The sequence below is a fragment of the Lepidochelys kempii genome, chromosome 4, assembly GCF_965140265.1.
Source record: "Lepidochelys kempii isolate rLepKem1 chromosome 4, rLepKem1.hap2, whole genome shotgun sequence".
Classification (NCBI taxonomy): Eukaryota; Metazoa; Chordata; order Testudines; family Cheloniidae; genus Lepidochelys; species Lepidochelys kempii.
The window spans coordinates 32570444-32596925 of NC_133259.1; the positions used below are offsets into that span (position 1 = coordinate 32570444).

Consider the following 26482-nt stretch of genomic DNA (forward strand, 5'->3'; position numbering starts at 1 on the left):
AAGTGTTGGGAGGATTGTTCATTGTTCTTAAGATCCAAGGGTCTGGGTCTGTAGTCACCTAGGCAAATTGGTGAGGCTTTTTACCAAACCTTGTCCAGGAAGTGGGGTGCAAGGTTTTGGGAAGTATTTTGGGGGGAAAGACGCGTCCAAACAGCTCTTCCCCAGTAACCAGTATTTGTTTGGTGGTGGTAGCGGCCAGTCCAAGGACGACGGGTGGAATATTTTGTACCTTGGGGAAGTTTTGACCTAAGCTGGTAAAGATAAGCTTAGGAGGTTTTTCATGCAGGTCCCCACATCTGTACCCTAGAGTTCAGAGTGGGGGAGGAACCTTGACAGATGTATAGCATTCTGGGGTAGCCAGCTTCCAGTTATAGCAACCTGCTTTTGGACGGGCACTGGCTACCCTTGTGTGTCTTTACACTGGAGGATCAGGGCAAGCTGCTCGCAGAGCACTAGAAATGTAGCTTTCTTCATCCAAAAGTTCTGGATGCACTGCTGGTCATCCCAGGTCTGCATGATGATGTGGTCCTGCCTAATGAAACCCAGCCTACGTAGGGGGCTTCAGCAGCTATGCCAAGTGTCATGAGTAGCATCAGCCAGTTCGAGTCTGCCATGTCTGTGTCTTCTTCCTCCTGCTACATCATTAGCTCTGTCAGGTGCCTTTGGTGGGTCAGAAAGTGCTGCCAAAATGTCCACCTGAAACTCACAGAAGCTCTGCCTAAAGTGCAAGTAAGAGACGTTCTTCAAATGGCACCTCCTCCGTGTTGCTGGCTCTACAAGCTGGAGCGTACAGACTAAAATGGTGGCTCGGCAGGATGTGTGGGTTGGCTGTTCAAACTTCCTGTAATGTACAGGGTGGACAGTCTTTTTTTCTTACAGTACACCATGGTCAAAGGGCGAGAGCAGCCACATTTCAAGAGGGCACTAGGGAGTCTGGGATATGGTTGGTTTGACTCAGTTCTGTATGCTGCAGTGTGGATGGCAGAGCCCCAGGTTTGCACCCAAGTTAGAAAATTCTTAATGTAGGGTTGACAATCAGTGTAGATGCTCAAGCCCTGGTTTCTGTAACCCAGGGTCCACTATTTGAGTCCTGCTAAGCCTGAGCTTATATTGCAGTGTAGACCTACCCTTAGGGAACTTCTACACTGGAATAAAAGACCTGTGGCACTGCCGTGGCTAGCCTGGGTCAGCTGACTTGGGTTTGCAGGACTCAGGCTGTGTAGATGTCTGGGCTCGGGCTGGAGCCCGGGTTCTGGGACCCTCCCTCCTTGCCCAAATGTCTACATAGCAATTTTACAGCCCCGCAGCCTAAGCCAGCTAACCCAAGCCAGCCATGGGTGTTTAACTGCTGTGTAGACATACCCTTAGGGGCCCTAGCTGAGATCAGGGCTCTGTTGAGATAGGCACTGTGTGTACAGAAGTAAGAGATGGTCCCTGTCGGGAAAACCTTATGATCTAAGGTCCTGATTCATAAAGGTACTTAAGCACATGCCTAACTCGAAGAACATAAGTAGTTCCCATTGACTTCAGTGCTTAAGTGCCTTTCTGAATTATGGTCTAATGACAAAACAAAGAGTGTTGTCCCTGTATAAAGCACTTTACAGATGGAAAACTGAGGCACTGAGTAGATTAACTACTCATGGTCACACAGGGAATACAGGGCAGCGCTGGGAATTGCACCCACATCTCCTAATTTCCAGTTCAGTGCCTTACCCACAAGACCATCCTTCTCTTCAGATGAGCCTTCCTCACAGTTTCAAAGCCCCTGCCCCTGTTCAGTAACTGGGTCAGTTTCACATGCAACAGGTGAGTGTATCTTTAATTGCTGCTACTTTGCTGACACCACACTAAAATTTTGGAAAGTTTAAAATTACAGGGTACATATTAACAGCTTCAGAGCACAGCAACTATTTCAACTTTCTCCTCCATTATACTTGATAGAGATTTTGAAAAGCAAATAGAAATCTTATCCTGGCTGTGTCCACACATGAATCTTTGTTGTGCCTGTTTAAAAATGCTGATTAACCTTTGTCAAGTTAGTATGTGTTCTGAACCCTTTTCCTTTTCAAATTACTACAGAGCTCATTTCCTGTGAAAATAATCACACTGAATGCAGCCATGGTTGTCTTGAAACATCTAGAGGGCCTGTTTGCTTCTGTCCTGAGGGATCAGTGCTCAGAGTAGATGGCAAAACATGCTCAGGTAGGATTATTAACATTTTTCTTGCTTTAATGAGTGCTAAAGTCTGTGTTTATTGCTGGTGCTGAGCACCAAAGCTGGGTGATGGTGTTTCACACTAGCTTTGTGCAGCTGAGGATGACTGTGCAAGGCAGCTGAGAATCATGCTCTTTGATTGGATGAACAGAACTCATCTGTACCAATAAGCATTTCTTGCCGGCGGCATTTGAACCTCCTCAGGCCGTATTCTGCTTGCCCTTTTTGTAAATGCTAATCTGGACGCTCCACAGATGTTTGTTCCGGAATACACACATTAACAATTTCCCCTTGGCAGAGTCTCTCAGCAGGCACAGCACAGAGAATACAGCTCAAAAGTTGAACAAGGTGGTGGTGGGGATTAGCAGAGGTGACTTTGCAGTTTCCCAGATTCTGGGCTGTCTAACTTATGTCAGCCTTAGCTCAGCTGCCTATGGGCTGCTGTGAGGCCTGAATAGCTGTAGTATAAAGCGTTTTTGTTACTTGCCCTCCACTGCTGACACCTGCTCCCAATGGGGGGACTGTGTAGGGCTACTTTGCCGGCCCTGTGAAGTTTTGGTGTCACAGGAATTCCCCCTGGGCCATTGGGGGCCCCTTTACAGCTCCTCCATATTTTGGAGTGTTATAGGAGCCATGATCTAAGAAGGGTCAAGGGGGTGGGGATAGTTTTAGGCAGTGTGGCTCAGTTGAGTCAGTTTATGTAGCCAATGGGTATGTCTGCACTGCAGCTGGGTGTGTGCCTTTGGACCAGAGGTGGGCAAACTACAGCCTGCGGGCCACATCTGGCCCGTGGGTCCCTCCTGCCCGGCCCTTGAGCTCTCAGCCAGGGAGGCTCGCCCCCTGCCCCCCACTGCAGTCCCCCTCCCCCGCAGTTATGCTGCCGCGTGGGCAGGGCTCTGGGTGGTGGGGCTGTGTGCCCCTGCAGGGCAGCGCAGCAGGCTCCGGCCGGGTGGTGCAGCTGCCAGACATACTGCTCTGAGTGGCATGGTAAGAGGGCCGGGGCTGGGGGGTCTCAGGGGGCAGTCAGGGGACAGGGAGCAGGGGGCGGTTGGATAGGTGTGGGAATCCCGGGGGGCCTGTCAGGGGGCGGGGCTGTGGATAGGGGTCGGGGCAGTCAGGGGCAGAGGGGGTTGGATAGGGGCGGGGGGTCCAGGGAGGGGGCCATCATGGGATAAGGAGCAGGGGTTAGATGGGTCAGGGGTTCTGAGGGGGGCAGTCAGGGGGCGGGAAGTGGGAGGGGGTGGATAGGGGGTGGGGCCAGGCTGTTTGGTGAGGCACAGTCTTTCCTACCCGACCCTCCACACAGTTTTGCAACCCCAATGTAGCCCTCGGGCCAAAAAGTTTGCCCACCCCTGCTTTAGACATTTGTGGCACAGGTAGTGGCTTGGTCTAGCTGTTCAAGTACAAGACCAACCAACCCTCCTCGGTCTGTCCTCAGGTGGCTGGCATGTGCTGCAACATCCACCCAGGTATTTTTATCACGCTAGCTCGTGTGGAGGAATGGTCTCTTTTGGTATGGGTAGGGCTGTGCAGTGATTTATTTTTTTTAAATCTAGTAAATCATTTGCACTCTCCATTCTCCCAACAAGGTGGCTTAAGCTTAGAAAATGAAACAACAAAACATGATGTTCTGGCCTGTCAAGTTAGAAGATCAATGAGTTTCATTGCTTAATTACCCTAACCCATTTCATCTTCTGGTGAGAGAATGGCTTTAATTTGCTGTACCATGGGACAAAGCACAAATATTCAGTGTCTGATGGAAGTAGTTACTTTCTGTAGATTTGACTAGAGTTCTGTTGAGTAAAATAAGCTGACTTAAATAATCAACACCTGCAAACTCTGTTCATATGTCCTACTGCCCCTGTTGTAAATCTTCAACAGGAGATGTAACAGAAGGAGCTGATCATGTTCACCCATGTTGGTAACCTTTGGCCTTTAACAATAATGCGGAAAATCTTTGGCAACAATAAAATCTATCTCATAGTTGAAATCATAATTGTATGGGTTGTTCTGTTGCTGATACTTGTGATTTTATAGTGTTTTATATTATAACTACAATTTAATTCTTAAAAAATGCTCTGTTTAAGGTTGTACATCTCTGGATAATGGTGGATGTAGCCAGATTTGTACCTCTTTAAGTCCATCTTCCTGGGAGTGTGGTTGTTTTCCTGGATATAAGCTGCAGGGGGATAAAAGACACTGCACTGCTATAGGTCAGTATTGAAGTGTTCCTGGATATTCCTGGCCATATAACAAGAAAGTTATAACAACTTTTAAAGGGGATTGGGTATTTTGGATCACTCTTTAACATTTTTTAATTAATTGGAATGAATTTGAGGAATATTGGTAGTTTGGGAAAATAAAACATGGTGAAATATATCACGACGTACATAACTACATAGTTCAGTCTCCCTTGCAACAGATAGTTTCTTTTAGTCAACTTCAGTCGTTTGAGGGGCCCCATCCTGCATTGTGTAGCATGGGGGAGGGGATTGTTGTGTCCCAGAAGTAAATGGGGAGCCGTGTGTGCAGCAGTCTGCTGATGTGCTACACAATGCAGGATTGGGGTCTAGGTTTTTATATGTGAGGGCTGGGCAAGGCATGGCCAGCTGAGGGCCCTCTATTGCATAAGTTATTTTCACCACTGATCCAAAAAAGCCCAAGTTTGTTGACATGTATGTCCCAGTGCAAGGCCCATCTATTTGGGGTGAGGATAGCGGTGGTGGGCAGATAGTAGATTGGTTTTTGGAGTGAATCTTTACTTCTAGATTTTTGTCAGTGTTAGATGTTATGTTATGTATTATACATATGCCCAGAGAGGTTGCATTTTATAAATTTAAAAATGAATCAGTTGCATTGTCAAACATCAGGCATATGAGAGTGTGCACATCTGCACTGTGCAGTTTTACTCCGTGCATGTCAATACCAATCTGCAGTCTTTGCTATTACAGTGCAAAGCTCCTTATGGTCCCTCACTGTCAAGTGAACTGGATTGTATGGTGGTGTTGTGATGTACACTTTATACGAGGAAGGATTTTCTTACGGCTAAGTTGCTGGACTGGCACTGAAGAGATGTGGGTTCAATTTCTGCCTCTGCCACAGACTCTGTGTGCCCTTGGACAGATGACAGGGCTCTGATCCTGCAAACACTTAACATATGTTTACTTATAGTCTCCTGTGAAGTGGAAAGCATGTACATGCTTGCAGGATTAGGACCTAAGGCTCTGTGCTTCAGTTTCCCCACCCTTCCTTTCATCCTTTGTCATTCACTATTTCTATTTAGATTGTAAATTCTTTGGAGCAGAAAGTCTCTCTTACAACTTGGTTGTACAGTGCCTCACACAGTGGTGCCCTAATCTCTCTTGTAGCCTCTGGGCAACACTGGAATGCAAATGACGACAGCAGCAATAATTAATTTATGTTGGGGGGATTAATTGAGACTGTCAGACTAACTTCATTGGTGAAGTAAGTGAGATTTAAGTCAAGGACCCAAGGGTGAAAGGCTAGTTCAATAAACTAAAGCACTACCAAGCTCCCTTCCTTTGCATTGTAAAATGCTAATTTAGGGTCTGTCGATGCTGCAATCGGAGGTCCGATTGCAGCTCAGGTAGGCGTACCCGTGCTAGCTTTAATTTAGTTAGCGTGGCTAAAAAGAGCAATGAAGATGCAATGGCACAGACACCAGTGTGTGCTAGCAAAGCAAATATGTACCCAGGGTTCTGGGCAGACTTGTACAATCTGCTCTGAAATCCATGTGCTGCTAGCTTGGTTAAAGCTAGCACAAGTATGCCTAATTTTGGTTGCTGCGTTGACGTGCTGTTAGCGGTTCCCACAGTATGGGCTGTGGGGGAAGGAGGGAGTGTGGCTTTCAGTCTATGTTCTTTATTTTAACACTTCCCTTTCTGTTTCTTTGTTAAATAAAAGACATCCTGATTCAGCTTGTGTATACCTGGGCCCAGACTTTCAGCCTTTCCTGAGACAAAACTTCTAATGACTTTTATAGGACTTTGCCTGAGGAAAGAACTGAGTAATAACTAAGTAAGGACTTCATGATTTGCTCTGTGCATGTCCAGCATATCTATGCAGTCACCTGTGCAGAAGAGTTAAGTGCCAGTTTAAAATTTAGCAATAAAAGGAAAAGAGGCAATTGCTTTCAGTGATAGACAATTAACTTTTTCCTTCTTCATTGATGAGATCTTGTTGATGTTGAACTTTGATTAAGATGATGGAAACAAAAGAGCGAGGAGAGACAGAGAGGAGAAATGTGCACTCTAATTGCTTTTTCACACATAAAGCATCTTATGTACAGATTACTTTGGGCGTAGAAGAATTAACATGCATGCAAAATTTCATTAACAGGCCCCAGGCCATTTTTGTTATTTGCAAATGGCCAGGACATCCGCCGCATCAGTTTTGATGGAACAGATTACACAAGTTTACTCGACTGGCAGATGGGCATAGTCTTAGCACTGGACTATGACCCAGTTGAAAGTAAGGTAAGGCATTAAAAATGAGAGGATTTTGAAGTGGTGTGAGGACAAATGGATTGTGCTTCCTTGTACCTTAACCTTTGTGCTGCCAATGATCCAGATGACATGCTGTGCTGATATTATTCCGTTGAATGTCCAGCAACACGGTTGGTGTGGTGTTCTGTCTCAAGTAGGGTGCTAAACACAAGCCCACTGGTTAAATTTGACCCTTCAGTTCTGTCTCTTAGTTTAATGTAGTCCATATGCCAAAATGGCTGGATTTCCCACATAGTTTTAAGCATGACTACAAAGAGATACCGTGGGTCTCTTATATTGGACCAACTTCTGTTTGTGAAAAGGACGCTGTCTCGAACAAAAACATTTGTGTAATCAATTGATTTCTCACTTTAAACTTCAGAATCATTTCCTGGAAATGTATCGGGTGCTTTTATTGAGGGATCATAGAAAATCAAGGCATCTTTACCACTGTTACATATCAAAACCCATACAATATGTAGAGGCTCTTTTAACAAGCATTGCACCCAATTCTCCTAGTAGCGTTAAACCAACCTTCTGCAAATGTGGCAAGCTTGTTAGCCTTACAGAATGTGGTCCTGATTCTGCCTGGTGTTCCTTCTGGACCCAGGAGTCAGCCCACATGGAGCAGCTTGCCAGATTAGGACCAGTGAGTACTGCCTCATCCCAGTGCTCTAAGCTTGGTGAATTTGGAAGAGGGGTAGTCGAATGCTGCTTTGTTAAGCCTTGTATAACAGACAGTTTTCTCCTTATAATGAGACTTATCTCCACTGTTCTCTAAGATAATGCAGTATGCTCAAGTTTATCTGAATACCCTGGGGGACGCAGATTTTATTTGGATAATTGGGAGTTCAGATAAATGAGAGGGCAGCTTCTCACCCCAGTTCCCCAGGGGTCTTCCTTGCTGTCAGAAACAGCTAGACAGGGTATAGACATTGCTGTTGTCACAGCACATGGGCAGTAACAACAAGGCAGCAGACTCCGTAGCACCTGGCTCCTGTGGCTGCTTGGCTGGCGCACACATGCCCCAGCATTACCTCCTGGGGGCAGCTGAGGGAGCAGCATGGAGGCTGCGCAGAAGATGGAGCTGGGCACCTCTGCCCCGCCCCGCTCACTCCATTCCCCCCTCCCTCTGTCACTTGCTCTCCCCCACCCTCACTTACTTTCACTGGGCTGATGCATGGGTTGCGGTGCAAGAGAGGGTGCAGGCTCTGGGCTGGGGCTGAGAGGTTCGGTGGGAGGTGGCTCCAGGCTGAGCTTGGACCAGCTGGTTGGGGTACAGGAGGGGGTGTGGGCTCTGGGAGGGAGTTTGGCTGCTGGAGGGGGCTCGGGGCTGGGGCAGGGGGTTGGGGTGCAGGACGGGGTGACGGGTGCCTCGGTCGGCTCCTGGTTGGCAGCACAGTGGGGCTGAGGCAGGCTCCGTGCCTGCCCTGGCCCCACACCACTCCCAGAAGTGGCCTGCATGTCCCTGCAGCCACTGGTGGGGGAGTCAGGGGGTCTCTGCATGCTGCCCATGCCTGCAGGTACCACCCCCACAGCTCCCATTGGTGGCAGTTCCCGGCCAATGGGAGTTGCAGACTTGGTGCTGTGGGCAGGGGCAGCACACGGAGTGCCCTGTCCCCCCAGGGGTCGCAGGGATGTGGTGGCCACTTCCGGGAGTGGCCAGGTGCCGCCAGACTTTTAGTAGCCTAAAATCTCCCAGTTTGGCTGCAAGCAAAATACCCATTGAAGTTAGTGAGAGTTTGCCCGAGTTGAGTTTTTAAAGGCTCAAGAAAAATCTACAGTCAGTGCAAAGGCATTAATGTTGTTGTTAGCATTTGCAGTGAAGTTTTAGTGTTATTTTGTATGCTGTTTTGCAGTTCAGGATACAATTCTCTGCTGATACCAAATATAAAATGACTTTCCCCCCCCCTCCTACAAATGGTGGTAACCATAACTCTAAACAGTGGAGAATTTCAGATTTCGTCTAAGACCTTGCAAGGTTCTCTGTGTAGGCCAGGCCGTTGTGCCTGTCTGCAGCCCCATTAGAGTTGAGTCCTGGAACACCTTGCAGGACAGGGCCTGTTATTTAAGAAAATAACAAAGACAAATGTGAAAAGAGGTGGAACAGGAGGAAATTATATCCATCCCCCTCCACACACATGCTTTCATTTACTTAAATGATCTGGCAACTAAATATTAACACATTTCTTTCTGCCTCCTCCTTCTGTTGTTTCATGGGCTGTGTTCCACTTTAGGAGGTTGCTGTGTAAAAGAGAACCTTAGGTTATTGAGGAGGTGGTATGTAGGACAGCTAGGATTTATTACTAAGCATGCTCAGCCTGCGGAAGTCATTCTGATTGAAGATAAGTGCCTGTTTGTTCGATCAATAATCACAGGATACCAGTTTATAAATAAGTGAATAGGGATTTTTCCAAAAAGAAAATTCATAGTCAGAGATGAAACAGTAAGATCAGGGAAACTGGACAGAAATGATTTGTGAAATAATTGAAAATAATTCTTATGTTTCCTCTTAACAGATTTATTTTGCACACACAGCCTTGAAGTGGATAGAACGAGCTGATCTGGATGGCTCAAATCGTGAAAAAATTATTTGTGAAGCTATAGATATACCTGAAGGTCTTGCTGTGGACTGGATTAACCGTAAATTGTATTGGACAGACAGAGGGTATGCGCTTCTCTCTGCACTGATGCCAGAGCACATGTAACATTGTCACAAGATATATGGAATAACTGAACTGTAATGTGGGAATAATTGAGATGTTACTTTAAATACAGTAGTGTTTTATCAAGTAATTGTAAGTCATTACTGACTGAAAGCTTAGCATCTGAAAATCAATGTCAAGGTGTGTAAAAAATGTGAAAGTGTGTAAAAAAAGAACAATTCTCTGTGATTCTGATATTATACTTCTCGTACAGACAAAATTCCCACTGATTTCAGCAGGAGATTTGTCTTTGTGAGGACCAGGTGATCAGGCTCAATTGCAATGAATGTAGAATATGTGCTGCATATAAGCTCATGAACATTGCTATACTATACACATGACACATCTTGGACATAGCACAGAACCATTGTCTCCTTAATCACAGACCTCCTTGAGTTAAAGGAGACTCTTTGTTAACTCACTGTCATAGAAAGGATTATGCCCTCTTTGTGCCTTAGTCACTAGTGGATAATATGATCACACATGTGAGCCAGCACATCACACTATTCACGGAGGGGAAAAAAAGCCCATCTTTGGCAAAAAGGCAGTGTTGGATTAGAGCAACACCCTAGTGGTTATATGAAAGATGAAGGATGGCTACATAGCATGACCAACATTTTACTAGACAATAAAAATTGATTCTGAATATGCAGATCATCTTCCTACTGTATGTGCTGTACTCTGAATTGCACCTTCCTCACTCTGTGATGTATATACCCAGGCGATTTTTGTTTGTGAACTGTCTGGAAAATATGTGGATCAACGTCCTGTATAAAAATTAGTAAAGTTCCTATGCCTTCCTTCAGAAGGTATCCAGAAGTTCATGGATGGATTTGTACCTTTCACACATTCTGAGCCACTGCTTTTTTTTCTCCCAGGCCTACATTCCTCCTTCCATCCTGACACTGCTGGCCCTTTCCTTTTTGAGTCAGCTAGGAATGGAAGGATGTAGGTTTCCCTTCAGTCAGATGTTAATACTATTCTGACATTTGTTCCTCTGGATAACATTTATGAGAGTAAAGTTTCTGCAATCTTTTCTGGATAAAATACAGGACTGGGAGTCAGGCCATCTGTGTTTGCTTGGGCACCACTCTGACTCAATTTCACTGTCTGTAGAGTGAGGATAATGATATGTACCTGTCTTTGTAAAGTGCTTTGAGACCTATGGATGAAATGTGCTTTAAGAAAAGTATTTATTACTTTTGTTCTTTAACACTTTTCCTCATTCAGGAGCTTATTCTCTCCTTGATTCCAATTAATGTTCTTAATAAACAGACATCCAATTCTCTACCTACCCGAAAAAAGTAGTTTGATTTCCTGCAGAGAAATCAATTTCCTGCTATCATTCTATTGGACCAGATAATGGAGCTATGACATGAATGATTAAAGCAATGGGCCAGTCAGTGCTGGCAAGACTAGCTTCTGTATTTGAAATGCCATTCATTACACTTTATGGTCAGCTAAAGAAAATGACAGTTTAAAAACTCAGTGAGTATATTTTGCTAAAAAAGGGAATGAAGATAACAGTAATGGCTCAAATTGTGTCCTGTATATTGCAGGAAGTCTTACATTGGGAGGAGTGAGTTGAACGGAATGCACAGAGAAATGATCATCAAGGAGGACATCTTCCAGCCCCGAGGGATTGCTGTTCACCCGCTAGCTAAGTAAGAAGTAATAGAAACTATTGATCTAAGAGTAGGTGGTGAGGAAGGTAAATATTACAGCTTCCCCCCCCCTTCTCTAATTAGGAAACCAGTGTTCAGGTCCTGCCTTTTTCCCACATAAACTGCTCTCATCCTAGGATACTTGTCCACTTCTCACTGTTGGAAGTGGACTGCCCAGTGAAGCAGTAATTGGGTGTGTTGAGAGTGAAGATTGATGGAGTTGTGTGGGAGAAGTTTGCAGAGCTCCTGCCATCACTTGGCTCTATCCAGTTCTGTCAATTCTTCATCAATCAGCACCCAATTCACCTTGGAACGGGAAGAAAGCAGTAGATGACTTTTTTCTTCTTCAAGGAACTTTGACTTTTATTGTAAAGACACACATTTGCCTTTGGGACACACTGTGACCACACATGCCATCTGTCTGGTTTTGTGTGGGTGGGCAGCTGTAGCAATGGGAATCTAGAAGCAGATTTTAAAAATACTTATGGTTTCTTTTTCACTGCTGGGCTATTGTTAGTTGAGGATTAATTACAGGAATTATGTTATTACTATACGTTTTATACAATTATCACCTGGCACCGGGGATAAATTGTATATAAATAAAACTAAGCAAATATATATATATATATATATATATATATATATATATATATATATATATATATAGTTAAAGTCACCCTCACTGGTAAATGTTATTAGTTAAAAAGGATTGTATCTTTTGCAGGACACTATATGCTCAGCTTTGAAAGTAATTTTTCCTTTTCACCAGGGAAGGGATTTTATTGCAGTTATCATATTCACGTTTAAGTAACATTGCAGTCTTTGAAGTCATATCCACAATAATCTACTGGATGTGAAGGTGCACGAATATAAACATATATTTGCACTTTTATCTTAATTACATATCTGGTGGTGCATACATAATATGTTGATGGGGACATTAGAACCACCAAGTGATAGATTCGGGTTATTGGTGAAATCCTGGCCTTATTGAAGTTAATGGACTCCTATGGACTTTATTTGGATTTCACCCTGTCTGTAACAGGATGGTTTCTAAAACCTGAAATAGTGTTGCAGGGTTTTTCAGAGTCATTTTGATGTCAGGTATGTTTATCCTGCAGGAAAGTGCACTATAATTACTGCTGAGTGAAAAGAGTAGGTGGACCTTGTTAACCCCATCCAGGAAATAAAAGATTTTGGAAAGTGGTGATGGAACAAGGGTATGGAACACAGAGGGTCTCTAGGGAAAACACTTAGGAATACCTGAGTTTGGGAAGCTAGTTATAAGTTATCAATGGCAATAAAGTAAAATCTCAAGTTGAAAGTAAGATTGACCTATATATAGTGTGTCACAGAATGTCGGAGTTTTATGGTCTAGTTCCTGAAAAAGTAGGCAGAAGTCCAGGCGAGTTTTGATTACTGTTGACAAGATGATTATTTTTGAAACAGTAACTGATGAATCATTGTTTAAAGTTGAAGCAAAAGCTGTATTGGAGAGGGACAGATATGGTGGGGTGTGGAATTAGAGCCCAGTGAAAATGTCCCTGTTGAGAAGTTAAAGGCTAAAGAAACAACAAAGGACTATGGTAGTTTCCATGATGGTAAACGTCAGTATTAAAGATGAAATTCAAAGTCAAACAAGAGTATTAAGAACATTGTGGGACAGATGATACTCTCCATTAGCAGTCCTTTGATGACAGAGGAACTGCTTGTGTCAGGCTAGTAGGATTTGGGGCCTATATGAGTATATTTAACAAAGGCAGATAACTTGGCCAAATTCATCCTTTGATGTAACTCCACTGAAGTCACTGGGATTACACCAGGGAAATTCTGAGGCCCCAAAATGATTAGTGATTCTGCATGCCTTAATTTTTAAATGCCCAACTTGAGTCACTTTAAAGGGGCCTGATTTTCAGAAAATGTTGAGCCCTCAACCTCTGAAAATCAGGCTTCTTTATGCTATCTCGGTTGGGCACCCATAAACTGAGCATCAAGAATCTTTACTTAGTTTGAAAAATTTGGGACAGGGCTCATTTTTGGTTTCTTTTAATATATAAAACAAAATAGAAGAAAATAATTTCCTGGCTGACTTGCTTACAGAGATGTGCATTCAGGATTCCATGTGTGGCCTGTAACAGCTGTTGCTATCACAGTGCCTAAAGCAGCAATCACTCCATTATTATAGAGTGTTATAGTATTATCATCTGTTGCAATGGAAACGGAGAACCCTAAACTCGGTAAGAAGCTGATGAGGGAAATGTTTCTTCAGAGATTTTATTTTAAACTGCAAAAACGGAATTATGTTCACAACCACACATATATTTAATATAATGATCTGGGATCATAAAACAATTTTTAAAAGATCAGTATTCTAAGTATTTGTTTTGAGGATAGGTGCCTTATGTCTTCCATGTGCCTGACTTGCTACAATCAGTCTGCCATGAAAGAATTCTCCAAAACAAGATCAATTTGAAGGGAAAACATATTTGCTTACTGACTCCTTTGTGTTTTATTCACTAAAGGAGATTATTCTGGACTGACTTGGGGGTCAACCCACGGATCGAAAGTGCTTCCCTACAAGGCATTGATCGTCTGATTATAGCTAGCACTGACCTGGTTTGGCCCAGTGGAATAACTGTCGACTGCTTAGCTGACAAGTTGTACTGGTGTGATGCTAAACAGTCTGTTATTGAAACTGCAAGTCTGGATGGTTCTAAACGCCGAATACTTACACAGTATGATGTAGGTGAGGTTTTGGGGTTGATGATTACTTGTTATGTATATCTGTCTCTGTGTGTATGTGAATCTGAATTATGGGCCAGATTCTTCACTAATTTACGTCCTGTGTAGCTCCGTTGAGATTAATGGGATTGTAGTAGGTAAGTCCATGCAGAATTTAGTATATTCAGCAACACCTGTACTAGAGACAAGCCGTATTAATCACCCTCTAGTTGTAAGAGACCACCCCAAATCTATTGCACAGAGTTCTATGCTGCCTTCCTTAGAAGATCTATCCCATTAAGAAAATGATACGTTGGTTCCTTGAGTTACTGCTTCACTGCATACATACATCAGTGGAGTTACACCTGTGTAAGTGAGAGGAGAAAACAGGCCTTTAGATTTTAAACTCTCTGTATCAAGGACTATGTCTATACAGTCTTCAACATGCAGACATCTCTAAATACATAATACACACATTGCGAGCAATGGAAAGATGATCTTTGCAAGATGCTGGTGGCTATTACTGCTCAGCCTTGCTGTGATTTGAGATGAGAAGATCACCTTGAGAGCTAGAACAGAAGCCTCAGCCCAGGATAACTGATAGTCTAACACATTTAGAACAAACCACATTTTAGTGTTTGTTTGTGTGTGTATACAGAGCAGTGATTGCCCTTCGACGCTGTCACATTGTTGACAGCATATATTTTGTAACTGTGTAGTCAGTCTATAGCAGTGTTGCTCAAAAGGCGGGTCATGGATCAATTGAGGACTGCCATCTGGGTTCAAATAGACCTCCATGTATAATGACCACACTATCACCATATTGTGGTCGTGTTGTTCTGCCAGAGACCACATTAGGCAGCCATCTCATAGTACTAGGCTGCTCTTTTTCCCTGGTGTGGCTTGTGTTTCTTCTTCCATGCCAGATTCCCCGTCACTGATGTGCAGGGCTGCCTGTAAAGATGGGAGGACTCTCCAGTCCCTTGGGTACCAATAGGGCTGAATGGAGTGCCCTTCTAGCATTCCTTTCCCCTCCCCCTCCCCACAGTGCTACTCTGGCCTGTCATTCTTCTTTGTCCCCTCTGTGATAGGTTTGACAGTGAAAAGTACAAACTGTGGTAAACTCCACTTTGCAGCTGAGTCAGGCAGGCTGAGCTGCAAAGAAAAACCTGACAACCTGTTGTAAGTTTCACTTTGTTCTCCAGTGACTGTCAAAGGGGTAGCATCTCTCGGGAAGCAAAAGAGAGGACGAGAGAAAGGAACGTCAGAGGAGAGTGGAGGAAAAGAGATGGATCTGAGTCTATGGTGTGTGTATTGGGAGACAGAGAGGTGACATCAGACATGAGACTGTGTTTAGGTTGGTGAGCATCAGACTTGTGCATCGGAAGGGGGAAAGAGATACAGAGTGACATCCTGGTCCTGTTGAAGTCGATGGGAATTTTGCCCTTGACATCAGTAGGGCAAGCATTTCACTCTTGGTGTTTTATGGCTTAAAAATGGGACCAAGGGAGGGTTGTCTAAAAATTAATTTTCTTTCTCTCTGGTTTATTTGGAGTTTTTTTTGTTAATTGTCTCTGTCTTAAAATGTGTGGTCTGAGAAAGTCTGTGTGAAGTATTGTATGTATATAATTGTATATTATTTTTAAATGACATACTTTGACAAACACTCAGCTGGACCCATGAACATTTTAAGATTAATACATTGTACCCTGGACAAATATAACTTCAAACCTTCCCAACGGTATCTAAATACCTTATACATACTTTGGGTAAGTATGCATTCTTATTGCACGGGTGCCATCTAGTGTCGCTGTAGTTACAGGTCATATGTGAATAATGAGTAGAATGTACAGACATCCAGTGACAGCTGCATGCAAGGCAGATTAGGTTTTCTTAGATCTGTTCCATCATTATGACTGTTTTGTAGTTTGAGTAAAAACAAAGATGTGAGCACCTGTTCTAGGGGACCAACAGTAAAGGTCTCTGTTTATACAGTCCCTATTGTGTTTGGAGATGCATAGTAATGGTACATAGTCCTGCTTCTACATGATTCTTGTAGGATGGATCCTTATTTCTTATTTTTAATTTTATTGGATCATTTCCCACTTTTATTTTTGATTTTTAAGTTGTGGTTAAGTATAAGTGAAAACTGTGAGGGCTAAATTACTGATGTCCCCATTGGGATGGGAGGATTTTGGTCTTCCAAGGGTGCAGGTTATGTGTAATAAAATAATTCACTATTTGGATGAAGACATTATCCAGGATATTGGCTAGTTTCTCAAACTTCATGGAATGAAATAAGAAGAGAATCAGGCCAAGGGAGTAAGCCTGATGTGGAAGACTTCAGGATATATGCTCATGGGATAGAAAAGGATTCCTAAATCCCAAAACAACATTTAAGAAAAAGTAAACAGTCTTGTCCACATAGGAACATTTCTTTGATATAAATTGAAGTGTGAATTGAAACCAATATGGTTATACTGGTTAAAAACCACTGTGTGGACACACTAATTCTGGTATAAAAGTGGCTTTTTTTTTAGTTTAGCTAATGTCACTTGGGAAAGGGGTTAAGCTAAACTGAAAGAAAGACACATTTATCCTGGAATAAGTATCCAAATGTGGGTGGTATAACTGGTAATATGTTTCTCATATAGACAGTGTTTTTCCAGTTGGGCAAAGGCTTACGTGTAAATTGCGTTACTACAGGAAATACCTGTCACTCAACAGGAATACCTGATGCTACAGGCTGATAAAATGGGGCAAATATCCAAACTCTGGCAAGAGTTTAGAGTTCCCTCCAAAAGCAGCTAAAAATATATGCAGGTCCAGTATATATGATCTGTCCGTGTGTGCACTGAGGAGAGGAATACTTGTCTAAATGTATAGGCCCATAGCAACCTAACAATAATCTCTAACTCTGACACCGATACTCAAATAGCCAGAATTAGACAGCATAGATTTCTTTTAAAAATCTATACAACAGTACTTGGCATCCTTAACTCGGAATTGCCATGCTTGTGTTTGGAAATCATCCCCTTATTCCAATTTCAAAATTTAAGCATATGTTCCGTTACCAGTAGAGACCTGCATGGATACAAAATGTATCTCCGTGGATATAAATTGGTACTTGTGAAGCTGCAGGGCTCTGCTGGGAACCACAACAGTGAAAGCAGTAGCCTGTCATGCTGCCGCTCCCAGGAACCAGGGCCTTGTGCTGGCAGCTCCTCTGACGTGGCTGTACTGCTCCCAGCTCCGCCACAACCCTGCCCACTGGGGCAGGCACCAGGCTCACCCGCAGCTGTCTCTGGCCGTGCTATTGCATTGGGCAGGGCTGGGGGCGATACAGATATGCCGGAGGAGCTCTGGGTACAGGGCACTGGCTCCTGAGCGTGGCGGCCTGACAGGCTACTGCTTTTGCTGCTCTGGGTCCCGGTAGCGCCCTGCAGCTCTGCGGATAATGATTTATATCTGCCGATATCTGCATCTGCAAATATAAATTTTGTATCCATGCAAGGCTCGAGTTACCAAGGGAAAAACTGCTACTCTGTGCACTATTTTGAAAATGTAAGGGTTAATTCTAAGCCGTGTAGGTGAATGGTGTAGTATACTGGCTTGTGCGTGTACACACACGCGCACAGCACTGTCCCTCATAGGATGGAATCAAAATGGAATCAGCTGTATCACAACTTTGCATTGGTAGCAGCTAAAAGAGACTCTTGAGAGGCAAGGGCCTGTGCTTTTGGAGTCGGAAGAGCAGGGTGCGACTGCTCATCAACAACCATTCATGGGCACTGATATTTTCCATCATCTACTGATAGATACATAAAAGTGCAAGTCTGGGTATCTCTACGGTATTGCTGTGTTTCTAGAAAGACGTGTGTGGATACTTATTTTGGTTACGTGCTGACTTGTGTAACTTGAACCTGAACTGGCATTGAAGAGTATAATTGCTTTCTAGGCCATCCATTTGATGTAGCAGTATTTGAGGATCACATTTGGTTCTCTGACTGGGCTAAGCCTTCATTAACGAGGGTGGACAAGAAGACCGGCCAAAACAGGGTACGTCTCCGAGGCAGCATGCTGAGACCCTCGTCAGTGGTTGTAGTTCATCCTTTGGCGAAACCAGGTATTCTGCAAAAGTTAAGCAGTCATTCCCTTACGGGCTTCTTTTTATGTTCGCTGCTATTGGTACAATAGACATTTAGAGGAGGGAATGTTCATCTCTGAAATAGAATTTTCAAAAGACTCCACATACACAGTCAGACTGGCTTTTATTAGAGTCATGAGAAAACTGTTGTTTTCTGGAGCTCTGGAACTCATGGGGGCATTAGCGGGTTTGTTTCCAGCTTGGTGTGTAGACTTTGGACATGCAGCTCCCCCATCAATGCTAATAGCTCTTGCATCTCTAAAGCCATGTGCTTCAAGCTAAGAATATAATACTTTCTGTAGCACTAATCTGACCAATTACCATGAGACCACACTCTTGATATCCATCTATCGCCTTTGTGTAGCTTCTTTCTCCTTATACAAATAATAGTGATGTGTAACACCAAAAAGGCACCTGTGGAACCTCTAAGCTTCTTTGGTTTGAGGGCCAAACCATTTGATTTTTCTGCCAGGGACAAACTCCAACCCATTGGAAGAGCTTGCAGGAAACTTCATATTGCATCTACCTTACTGAAGTGAGTTGTCCTATTGATTTAGATAAGACTACTTGTGTAAATAAGACAGTCACAGTTTGACACAGTGCTTACTATCCTCAGCACAGAAGTAAGCCTTATAGAGGATAATAGGGCTCCAGTGTCCAATAATAAAAAGCATTCATAATAGCTGTAAGTATATCTGTGTATGATGGAAAGCATGCAGTTCTGCTTTACTGTCATTAAGGAACACATATACTTTATTGTACACGTCCCATCTTAACCAAAAAAAAGTGCATTCTCTTCTCTGTCAGTTTTAAATTTTTTAACTGCTTCATATCTGCACTGCCAACAAGATAAGATAATTAATAGTTGAGGATTCTCCGAACGTATGGCTGCATCCTGCTAAGGTTCACATATGTCTCTCCCCTAGGGGCAGATCCCTGCCTTCATGAGAACGGAGGTTGTGATCAGATCTGTGAAGACAGATTTGGAGTTGCTCATTGCTCATGTCACAAAGGCTTTATGAAAACCCAAAATGGAAAAACCTGTCAGGCCCTGAATATTCCTGAGACAGCAGCAGGTATCATATTCTTTTAGTCATGAAAAAAAACTTGTCTTCAAAGGATACTATCAAATAATAATGTAATGTATTTTTCTTACTCTTCACAATTTGTGATAGGCTTGTAGACATTTGAAAACAGCATTTATTTCCCTTTTATAGGCATTTTCTTACTGTGTCACTCCCCTGCCTTTCTTCTCTCTCTCTCCTTCCCCTCTGGGTTTTGAATGGAAGTCAGCATGTAACCAGTTTGACTCTGCATATAGTTCATGTCTTCATGCAAAACGATTTACACACAATTCCTAACCACATAGATATGTCGTGTTTTGACTTCATGTGTGAGCAGGACTATTACATGACTGTCAGGTTCTAACTGGGTTCTGCAGGGCAGAATTTCCCAAAGTATCTTGACAACTTACCAAAGTGCATTGCACCAGGTGGAAAAACACCAACTCTCTGCTCTGCTCCTGGCATCAACAGCTGAGGCATTTGGGAAAACTGCTTATATTTTTCCAGGAGTGCATTCATACACACTGGTCATGCATTGTGCTACGTGTGGACAAGCCAATATGGTTGGCACACAGTTGAGCTGGAAAAAATGCTGCTTTGTGGTTGCACTGAATCATGTTAGCTGTGCCTGTGTCAGAGCCTGGATATGTGCAATGTTTCTATTAAGGGTAGGAAGGTCCTGTATTTAACAACATATTTCAGCGTAAGGGTTAGAATTCACAACAATTGTCTCCGAAAATTAAGGCTTTTCCTCAGTGAACTTAAAGAAGCAGCTTGACTAACTCAGCCACTAAAATCTTATGCAAATCTGACATGTTCTATCCTGTAGGGGGGCAATGATTCACATTCATCCAAGTGATTATATTACAGGAGAGAGCAATGTAGGTAAGCATCTCACAAAGCGCTAGTCAATATACTGTAGGCTACAATTCTTTACTATCCCCCTCAGGATGGATCAAAGGTTCTTTGCACCTCTGATTTTTATGATTCTGTGTTCTGATATGGTACCCCCAGACTGAAAAAAGCATCAACTCTCTACTTTTTTCTCCCATACCCCATAAAATACTGGCTTATACAGTCAGGCTCACCTGAACATCCCAGTATCTTGTGAAGGTGAATTGCTGTGCCTTTGAAGTGAATTGCTGTATCATCTCTAGCATTTTTAAAAAGTTTAAAAAATCACGCTCTTTTACGCCTCAGTGGATGACCACTGGGGCAGTAACATATGAATCTGACCTCTGTAGTATTGGACCTTGACACACAGACATCAAAGTATGGACCTTCAATGTTGACAAGTGCAATTGGGGAATTAATTTAATTCCTTCCCATTGTATTTGAGAGAACCAACCACTGAGTGGATTTTAGGCCTGGGGGAACAGGCCAGAATGAGAACAATCTGACTTTTGTTTTAAATAGAAAGCCACAGATTCTGTGACTTGTGAATTACTGATTTATGTATGACTAAAAATCAGAACTTTGATTCAGTAGACTTCAACCATCTGTTCTACTTGTCTTCAACATTTTCAGGGGGTATCTCTGTACAAAAGAAGGCAGCACCACAGAATAAAACAGCAACACTGGAAACCAGATACCAAAGTCCACTGAATAGTAGGACATATGGGGATACTAACAATGGGGAGGAGCTACAGACCCAACACTTGTTGGTGGCTGAAATCATGGTGTTTGGTAAGGTCTACAATTTTATGGTTCACAAAGGTCATGGCTGTTGTACTGAAAGTGAAATTCTGAGCTGGATACAAATTGGTTTATTCAACTGGATCAGAGGTGAGTGGTGGAGCTTAGAGGAAGGAGGGATCAATCTGTAATGGTCATGCTGCCTATAAACACCACCAGGGAGAAGAAACAAACATCAAGATTTAGGCATGGATGATATGAAATTAGAAAGTCTAGTCAGAACCAACCAAAGGTGGGATCCAGAGGGGCACTGGATTAAATATGGAGAGAAGGCTTTTGCTTAACAGGAAAACTGTAAATCACAAAGAACTGGATCAGAAAAACCAAAAAGGGATTAACAGCTTTTCTTGCCTAGACACTTTTATCTCAAGTTAATTGCTATGAACGTTTGTACTTTAAAAATCTGTTAGTTTATGAATTGCCACTATGAGGGTCACATCCTTTCTTCTCATCAGGCATGGGGGAATTGAACTTGTGACTCCCATGTCCCAGGAGAGTGCTCTAACCACTGGGCTAATGGTTATAACAGCGGCCTGGTCTCCTGGCTGGAAAAATTCATTTTGGGTCCAAAAAAATCATGTTAGCTCAACCCCAAATGGATTTTTTTGATTCATCAAAATTTTACACAATTTTGGGATTCAGCCAAATCAGTTATTCACCCAACTCTGATGCATTGTAAGGTTTTGCTTACACTGGGAAAATGAGTGGTTAAACACTGTTTATACCTAGTGTAGACAAAGACAGTTGTGTTTAAAATTGTTAGCTGGTCATTGTTAACCCTAGGGGGCCATGTTTTAAAACTTTCGCTGTACATGCTTTTGTGTAAAAAATCCATTTGCTCCTTTGATTAACTGAACTAGTCAGTGTGGTGGACTTTGATTTTGTTTGTGCTACAGATCGAGATGACTGTGCTGTGTTAGAATGTAATGTCAACGCCCAGTGTGTTCCCCTGGAAGATGGTGCTATGTGTCAGTGTTTGAAAGGATTTATCAGGGAGGGTAAATCATGCTATGGTAAGAGGAAGTATTAAAATGTTCTAGAAAATGATAGAATTGAAAAAGCCGTCTGTCTTTGACATATCCACAGCATGAGCCATCACAGGAAGGTCGACAAGACTGCTGTGTTCAGACACATCATTTCCATTGAAAAGGATAATGAACAGAGACCATGAAATGGAATGGTTAATTATTACATCCATTATTTTCCCTTGAATCATGAGTGTAAATACTATTCATATCAATGAGTAAGACAAATTTGCCGCAGGTGTAACTCTTCTGACTTTAGTGCTCTCAATTCATAAACATTATACCAGGGATGAATTTAGTCTGTTGTGGGAATAGAGAGAGAAACTATGTGCTACAATGCCCTTAGCAATGGAGGATGCAGCAAAAGGCTGAAGAAGCTCTTCTCATGAATATGTGGGAGAGAGAGCTCAAGTGTGTAAGCGGCAGAGTTATCAGACGAGAAGAGAGTTCCCCTTGAACTCAGTGTGGAATGTGAAAGCAAATAGGATCCACTGAACATTCATGCTCATTGTAGTAGCATTAGCGTTCATAGTTTCTGCAGGCTGCAACCACTAAATATGCACACTTTAACCGATGTAAAAGATTAGCAGGAGTGACAGATTCAGACTATGTAATTAGAGATGAGGCCAATAACAGTAGATATGGTAGAGGGTTATAAATAATTAATGCTACAGAGACCTACTTGCCTTTTCACAGAATGCTAGAACAAGGACACATCCAATGAAACTGAAAGACAGCAAAATTGATATGAGGAAATTGTTACACAACACCAACTATCCTAGGGAACTCATTGCCACAGTCTTTTGTTGAGGACAAGGGCTTGGGGGTAATCAAAAACATTTTATGTATTTAAATGGAGAACATCCACAGCAACATCAGCAGGGTAAAAAAAGAAATCATCAGACCTAAATCCTCGTGCTTCCCAGCATAAGCCAATCACTGGCTGCCTGGGGTTGGGGAGACACTTCTCCTCAAGGCATTTCAATTGTTCAGTATGATTTTGTTTTTACCTCCCTCTGAAGCACCTGGAACTGGCCATTCTTACTGACAAAACAACTGTAGATTGTTCTCACCCAGTATTGCAATTCTGTGTTCCTATGACACGTCAGACATTCTATTCAGTAGAGAGCAGAGATAACAAATACAAATTATGGGGGCAATAGAAATACAAGTATAATATATTTATTTATAAAATGCATCTAATTACAAAAAGCTCAAGGCACATAGATATTATAGTTGATGTATAATTTAGCATTGTGGATTCTCTTAAGGTTTAATGGGTCAAATGCAATGTTTATATTGTATAGTTATGGGAGCTCCTCTGCCTGTCTCTTTCTGGTATTAGAATGTGCTCTTGGGTACTCTTGTGATGAGACCAGCTACAGCACAGTGCAGTTAGCCCATTTGTGCACTCGCAGAAACAATAAATAAAAGCACTTTATCTTACCACAAAGATAAAGACAAGGCAGACCTTGGAAATAAAGCACAGGCAATCATTTGACTGTAAAACACCAACGACACTTGCAGCATTATTTTAATAATAATAATTGGGAGGGAGAATAGATATGAAATGTTTGTTTCATTGAACTATTGCACCTTTTTCTCTTAACCCTTGTTTCTCTTTTCAAAGTCTACATTCCACTTCATATCGTGCTTCTGGAGAGCAAGAAAGGAGGCAGTTTTGAGATTAGGTTATACACTCATGATTCAGGGAATTTATTTGTCACTTAAATTAAATGGAAAGCCAGGCACTGCAGATCAGAGGGGAGGCCACGGGTAAAGAGAGAGAGAGAGAGAGAGAGAGTGTATATGATGCACCCTCATGGGACAGTAGACTTTGAAGCTGAAAATTGCAATTTCAGAGATAAACACATTATCATGCCTGGTTCTACCTACAGCCCTTTTTTGGCACAAATAGAAATTTACTCAAGTATGTTTTTAAGGCAATTTTGCACCACAACTGAGATCAGCAGGGGTGCTCAAGCTTGATACCCCCATGGTATAAAAGAGGGGCTGCTGGCAGAGCATTCTCCACCTTTACTTTAGAATGCTCACCCACTGCCAGTCCAAAATAGTCTTGCACATACTCTGCAAAGCCCACCTGTTTGAGCGGGCTTTGGGGGACGGCTAATGTGTTTGAGGGTGCCTTGGGGGAATGTGTGGTGGTGGGATTTAAATCATACTGATCATATGACATGGGCATCCAGAGCTTTATTTCGGAGTGCCCTTTGGGCTAAAGTTCTTTTTCTTTGAAATAAAAATCAATCAATAAATAAGCCAGGTATTTTCAAGGAAGCCTAAGGGAATTAGGCATCCAGTTGAATGGGGTTTAGGTGGCTAACTTATTCAGGCTTTTTTGAAAACCCCAGCCTCAATTCATGGCCACAAATAAGGACACCTCACACCCCCTGCTCACTCTTCCCAGTACTTTAGAAGCAAAATGATTGCTCTGTACTACAGAGTAAGGCTGATATAAGGCAGCTTACGTCGACCTAATTATGTCAGTTTACACACTCCAGCCTTGCTCCAGCTGATGTAGGTGTCCTATTAAACCGACATCATAATTCCACCTCCACTGGAGGCATAGGCTCATGTCGGGATAGATCAGGGGGATGTAAAGTCCGTGTAGACACTGTGTTACTTACATCGGCTGTTGGCTGTCATTCTTGTCTACTTTCATCCATGGTGAAGCCCTGAAATTGACAAGAAAGCCATGGGGCAGGTGGTGGGCTCCAGCTAGAGCCCAGCTGCCCCGGGCTCCCCATTCCCAGCCAGGCTGCATGCTCCCCGCTCAGAGCCTGTCTTCTCTCAGGCTTCCTGCTCTCAGCCCAGCTGCTGCCTGGGCTCCCCACTTCCAGCCAGGCTGTGCCCTCCTGGGCTCCCCACTCCCAGCCAGGCTGTGCCCAGCCTACTCCCTGCAGGGAGCCCTGGTGCAGCATGGAGGCTCCTGGCTCCACGCTGCTTGGAGTCTGGCTGCCCTCGGGCTCTTGGCTCCCTGCCTCAGCTGGGCCCCTGGTGGGGAGCTGGGAGCCTCGGTGTAGCCGCCAGGCTCCTGTGGGGAATGGGAAGCTAAGAGTCTTGGTGCAATTAGTATGGTGGTTGTAAGTCGACCCAACATAGGTCGATTTATCTTTCTAGTGTAGACGTGCCCCAAGTAAAGGTAACGGGATTGTTTGCGGGTGGGTCTCATACAGTCATTTCTTTTCCATCATTTCAGCATGTTACTCCATGAATAATGCGTCCCTTGGCTCCTAACATTGTTTTTCTCATAGATATTGATGAGTGTGCTCTTAACATGGACCACTGTAATCGATACCTATCGGACTGTATCAATACCGAAGGTGGCTATGTCTGCAAGTGTCTGGAGGGATACAGTGGAGATGGGCTTCATTGTTATGGTGAGGGGGAGTGTGAGGGTGACAGGGGGAGTGAGAGGCAGTGACAGAATGAATGAGGAAGTAAGAGACGTGTCTAATGATTTGGATCGGCTATGTGTCAAGATGTGAGAGTTGTGTTAAGTGTCTATAATGATCTATCCCACTACTTGGTCGAAAAATGGCATTGGAGTCTGCATACTAATATTAGACTAGTAAGCTCCCCAAGATGGATGACATTTATCATCTCTACTTTTTTGGCTCTTTTCCTACTGTTTGATGTGTGGCAACATCAGCAGCTGATCAATATGCAAAGCCTCTAGTTGCCAATGGATACTTCCCCTTGGTGTTTACACTTTGGTGGCTATGCTGGGGAAAAAATGGGTGAACCAACAGAGATTTATTGGAAATCATTACCATGCATATAAACTAAAGCAGGTATTCAGTGTGTCATAATACTCCTCAAATAATTCTAGGTTAGTTTAATAGGCATGAGCTTCAAGGTGTTGACATTTACACCCTGAGTACATTTAAAGACGTGTTAATAATCAGATCCACTGATCCCACTGTCCTTTAATTTTATCGGTGAAGCTTCTGCCTTCTCTTTCCAGTGGAGGATCTACTGTCCTTCTCCCAACACTGCAATCCTCTGAGGTGCAGGGATGGATAAGCCTACCTGTCCGCCTCTCACAGAGAGCACACTTTCTTGCTCTTTCATCCCACTTGCTGCCAAGAATACTCTGTGGATCGAAGCTCTGCAGCATTCGTCCCAATGCCAGTAGTGCTGAGCCCATTGCTTCCTGTATAGAATGACACTCAGAGGCATTCGTTCTTCTAACTGCAGACTGTTTGGGTGACAGATATCGATGAATGCAAGCTGGGGACACACACGTGTGCAGAAAACACTGTCTGCACCAATACTGAAGGAAACTACACTTGCACTTGCATTAATGGTCTATCTGGAACTGAGGTCAGCTGTGCTGGTGAGTAAAGTTAGTGAATAAGCCAAATAACCTGGTCCCTAAGTAAGGAAGGTCGAGTGCTCCAATAGATGAATCATCCTGGGAAATTCAGAAATTGCTGAATAATGATGTCAGGCAGCCTGTGAATCCAATTAAATTGGTTCTGGATGCTGCTGTTTGCAAATTGCACTTCCCCAAGAAGAGGTGGGCTGAGGAGACCAGATTTTGGTTTTACAAAGCTGGGCATCATGAGTATTTGATTCCATTTGTTGGAAGTATCAACATTCAGGGCCAGCTCTAATTTCTAAATATAATAGCTTACAGCTAATAACCACTATCTTCTTTAAGAGCAGATATAGTTCTTTGTTGGGGGTAATACCATGCCCCTCTTATGAGATGACCTAAG

At 43.1% G+C, this 26482-nt stretch overlaps 1 protein-coding gene across 3 annotated transcripts in view; it reads left to right on the forward strand.

The window, feature by feature from the left end:
- The window catches only part of EGF (epidermal growth factor), an 88217-nt gene that overhangs the window by 42794 nt on the left and 18941 nt on the right, over nt 1-26482 (forward strand). For 2 of the 3 annotated variants that reach the window (XM_073340890.1, XM_073340893.1), the window contains 12 exons: nt 2080-2202; nt 4302-4427; nt 6574-6710; nt 9239-9387; nt 10984-11088; nt 13611-13834; nt 17768-17935; nt 18883-19032; nt 20548-20706; nt 21612-21728; nt 25013-25138; nt 25975-26097. In XM_073340890.1, the coding sequence (XP_073196991.1) occupies nt 2080-2202; nt 4302-4427; nt 6574-6710; nt 9239-9387; nt 10984-11088; nt 13611-13834; nt 17768-17935; nt 18883-19032; nt 20548-20706; nt 21612-21728; nt 25013-25138; nt 25975-26097 (1707 nt within the window). The remainder of the gene's footprint in view (nt 1-2079; nt 2203-4301; nt 4428-6573; nt 6711-9238; nt 9388-10983; nt 11089-13610; nt 13835-17767; nt 17936-18882; nt 19033-20547; nt 20707-21611; nt 21729-25012; nt 25139-25974; nt 26098-26482) is intronic. The other variant, XM_073340892.1, reaches the window with a different exon arrangement.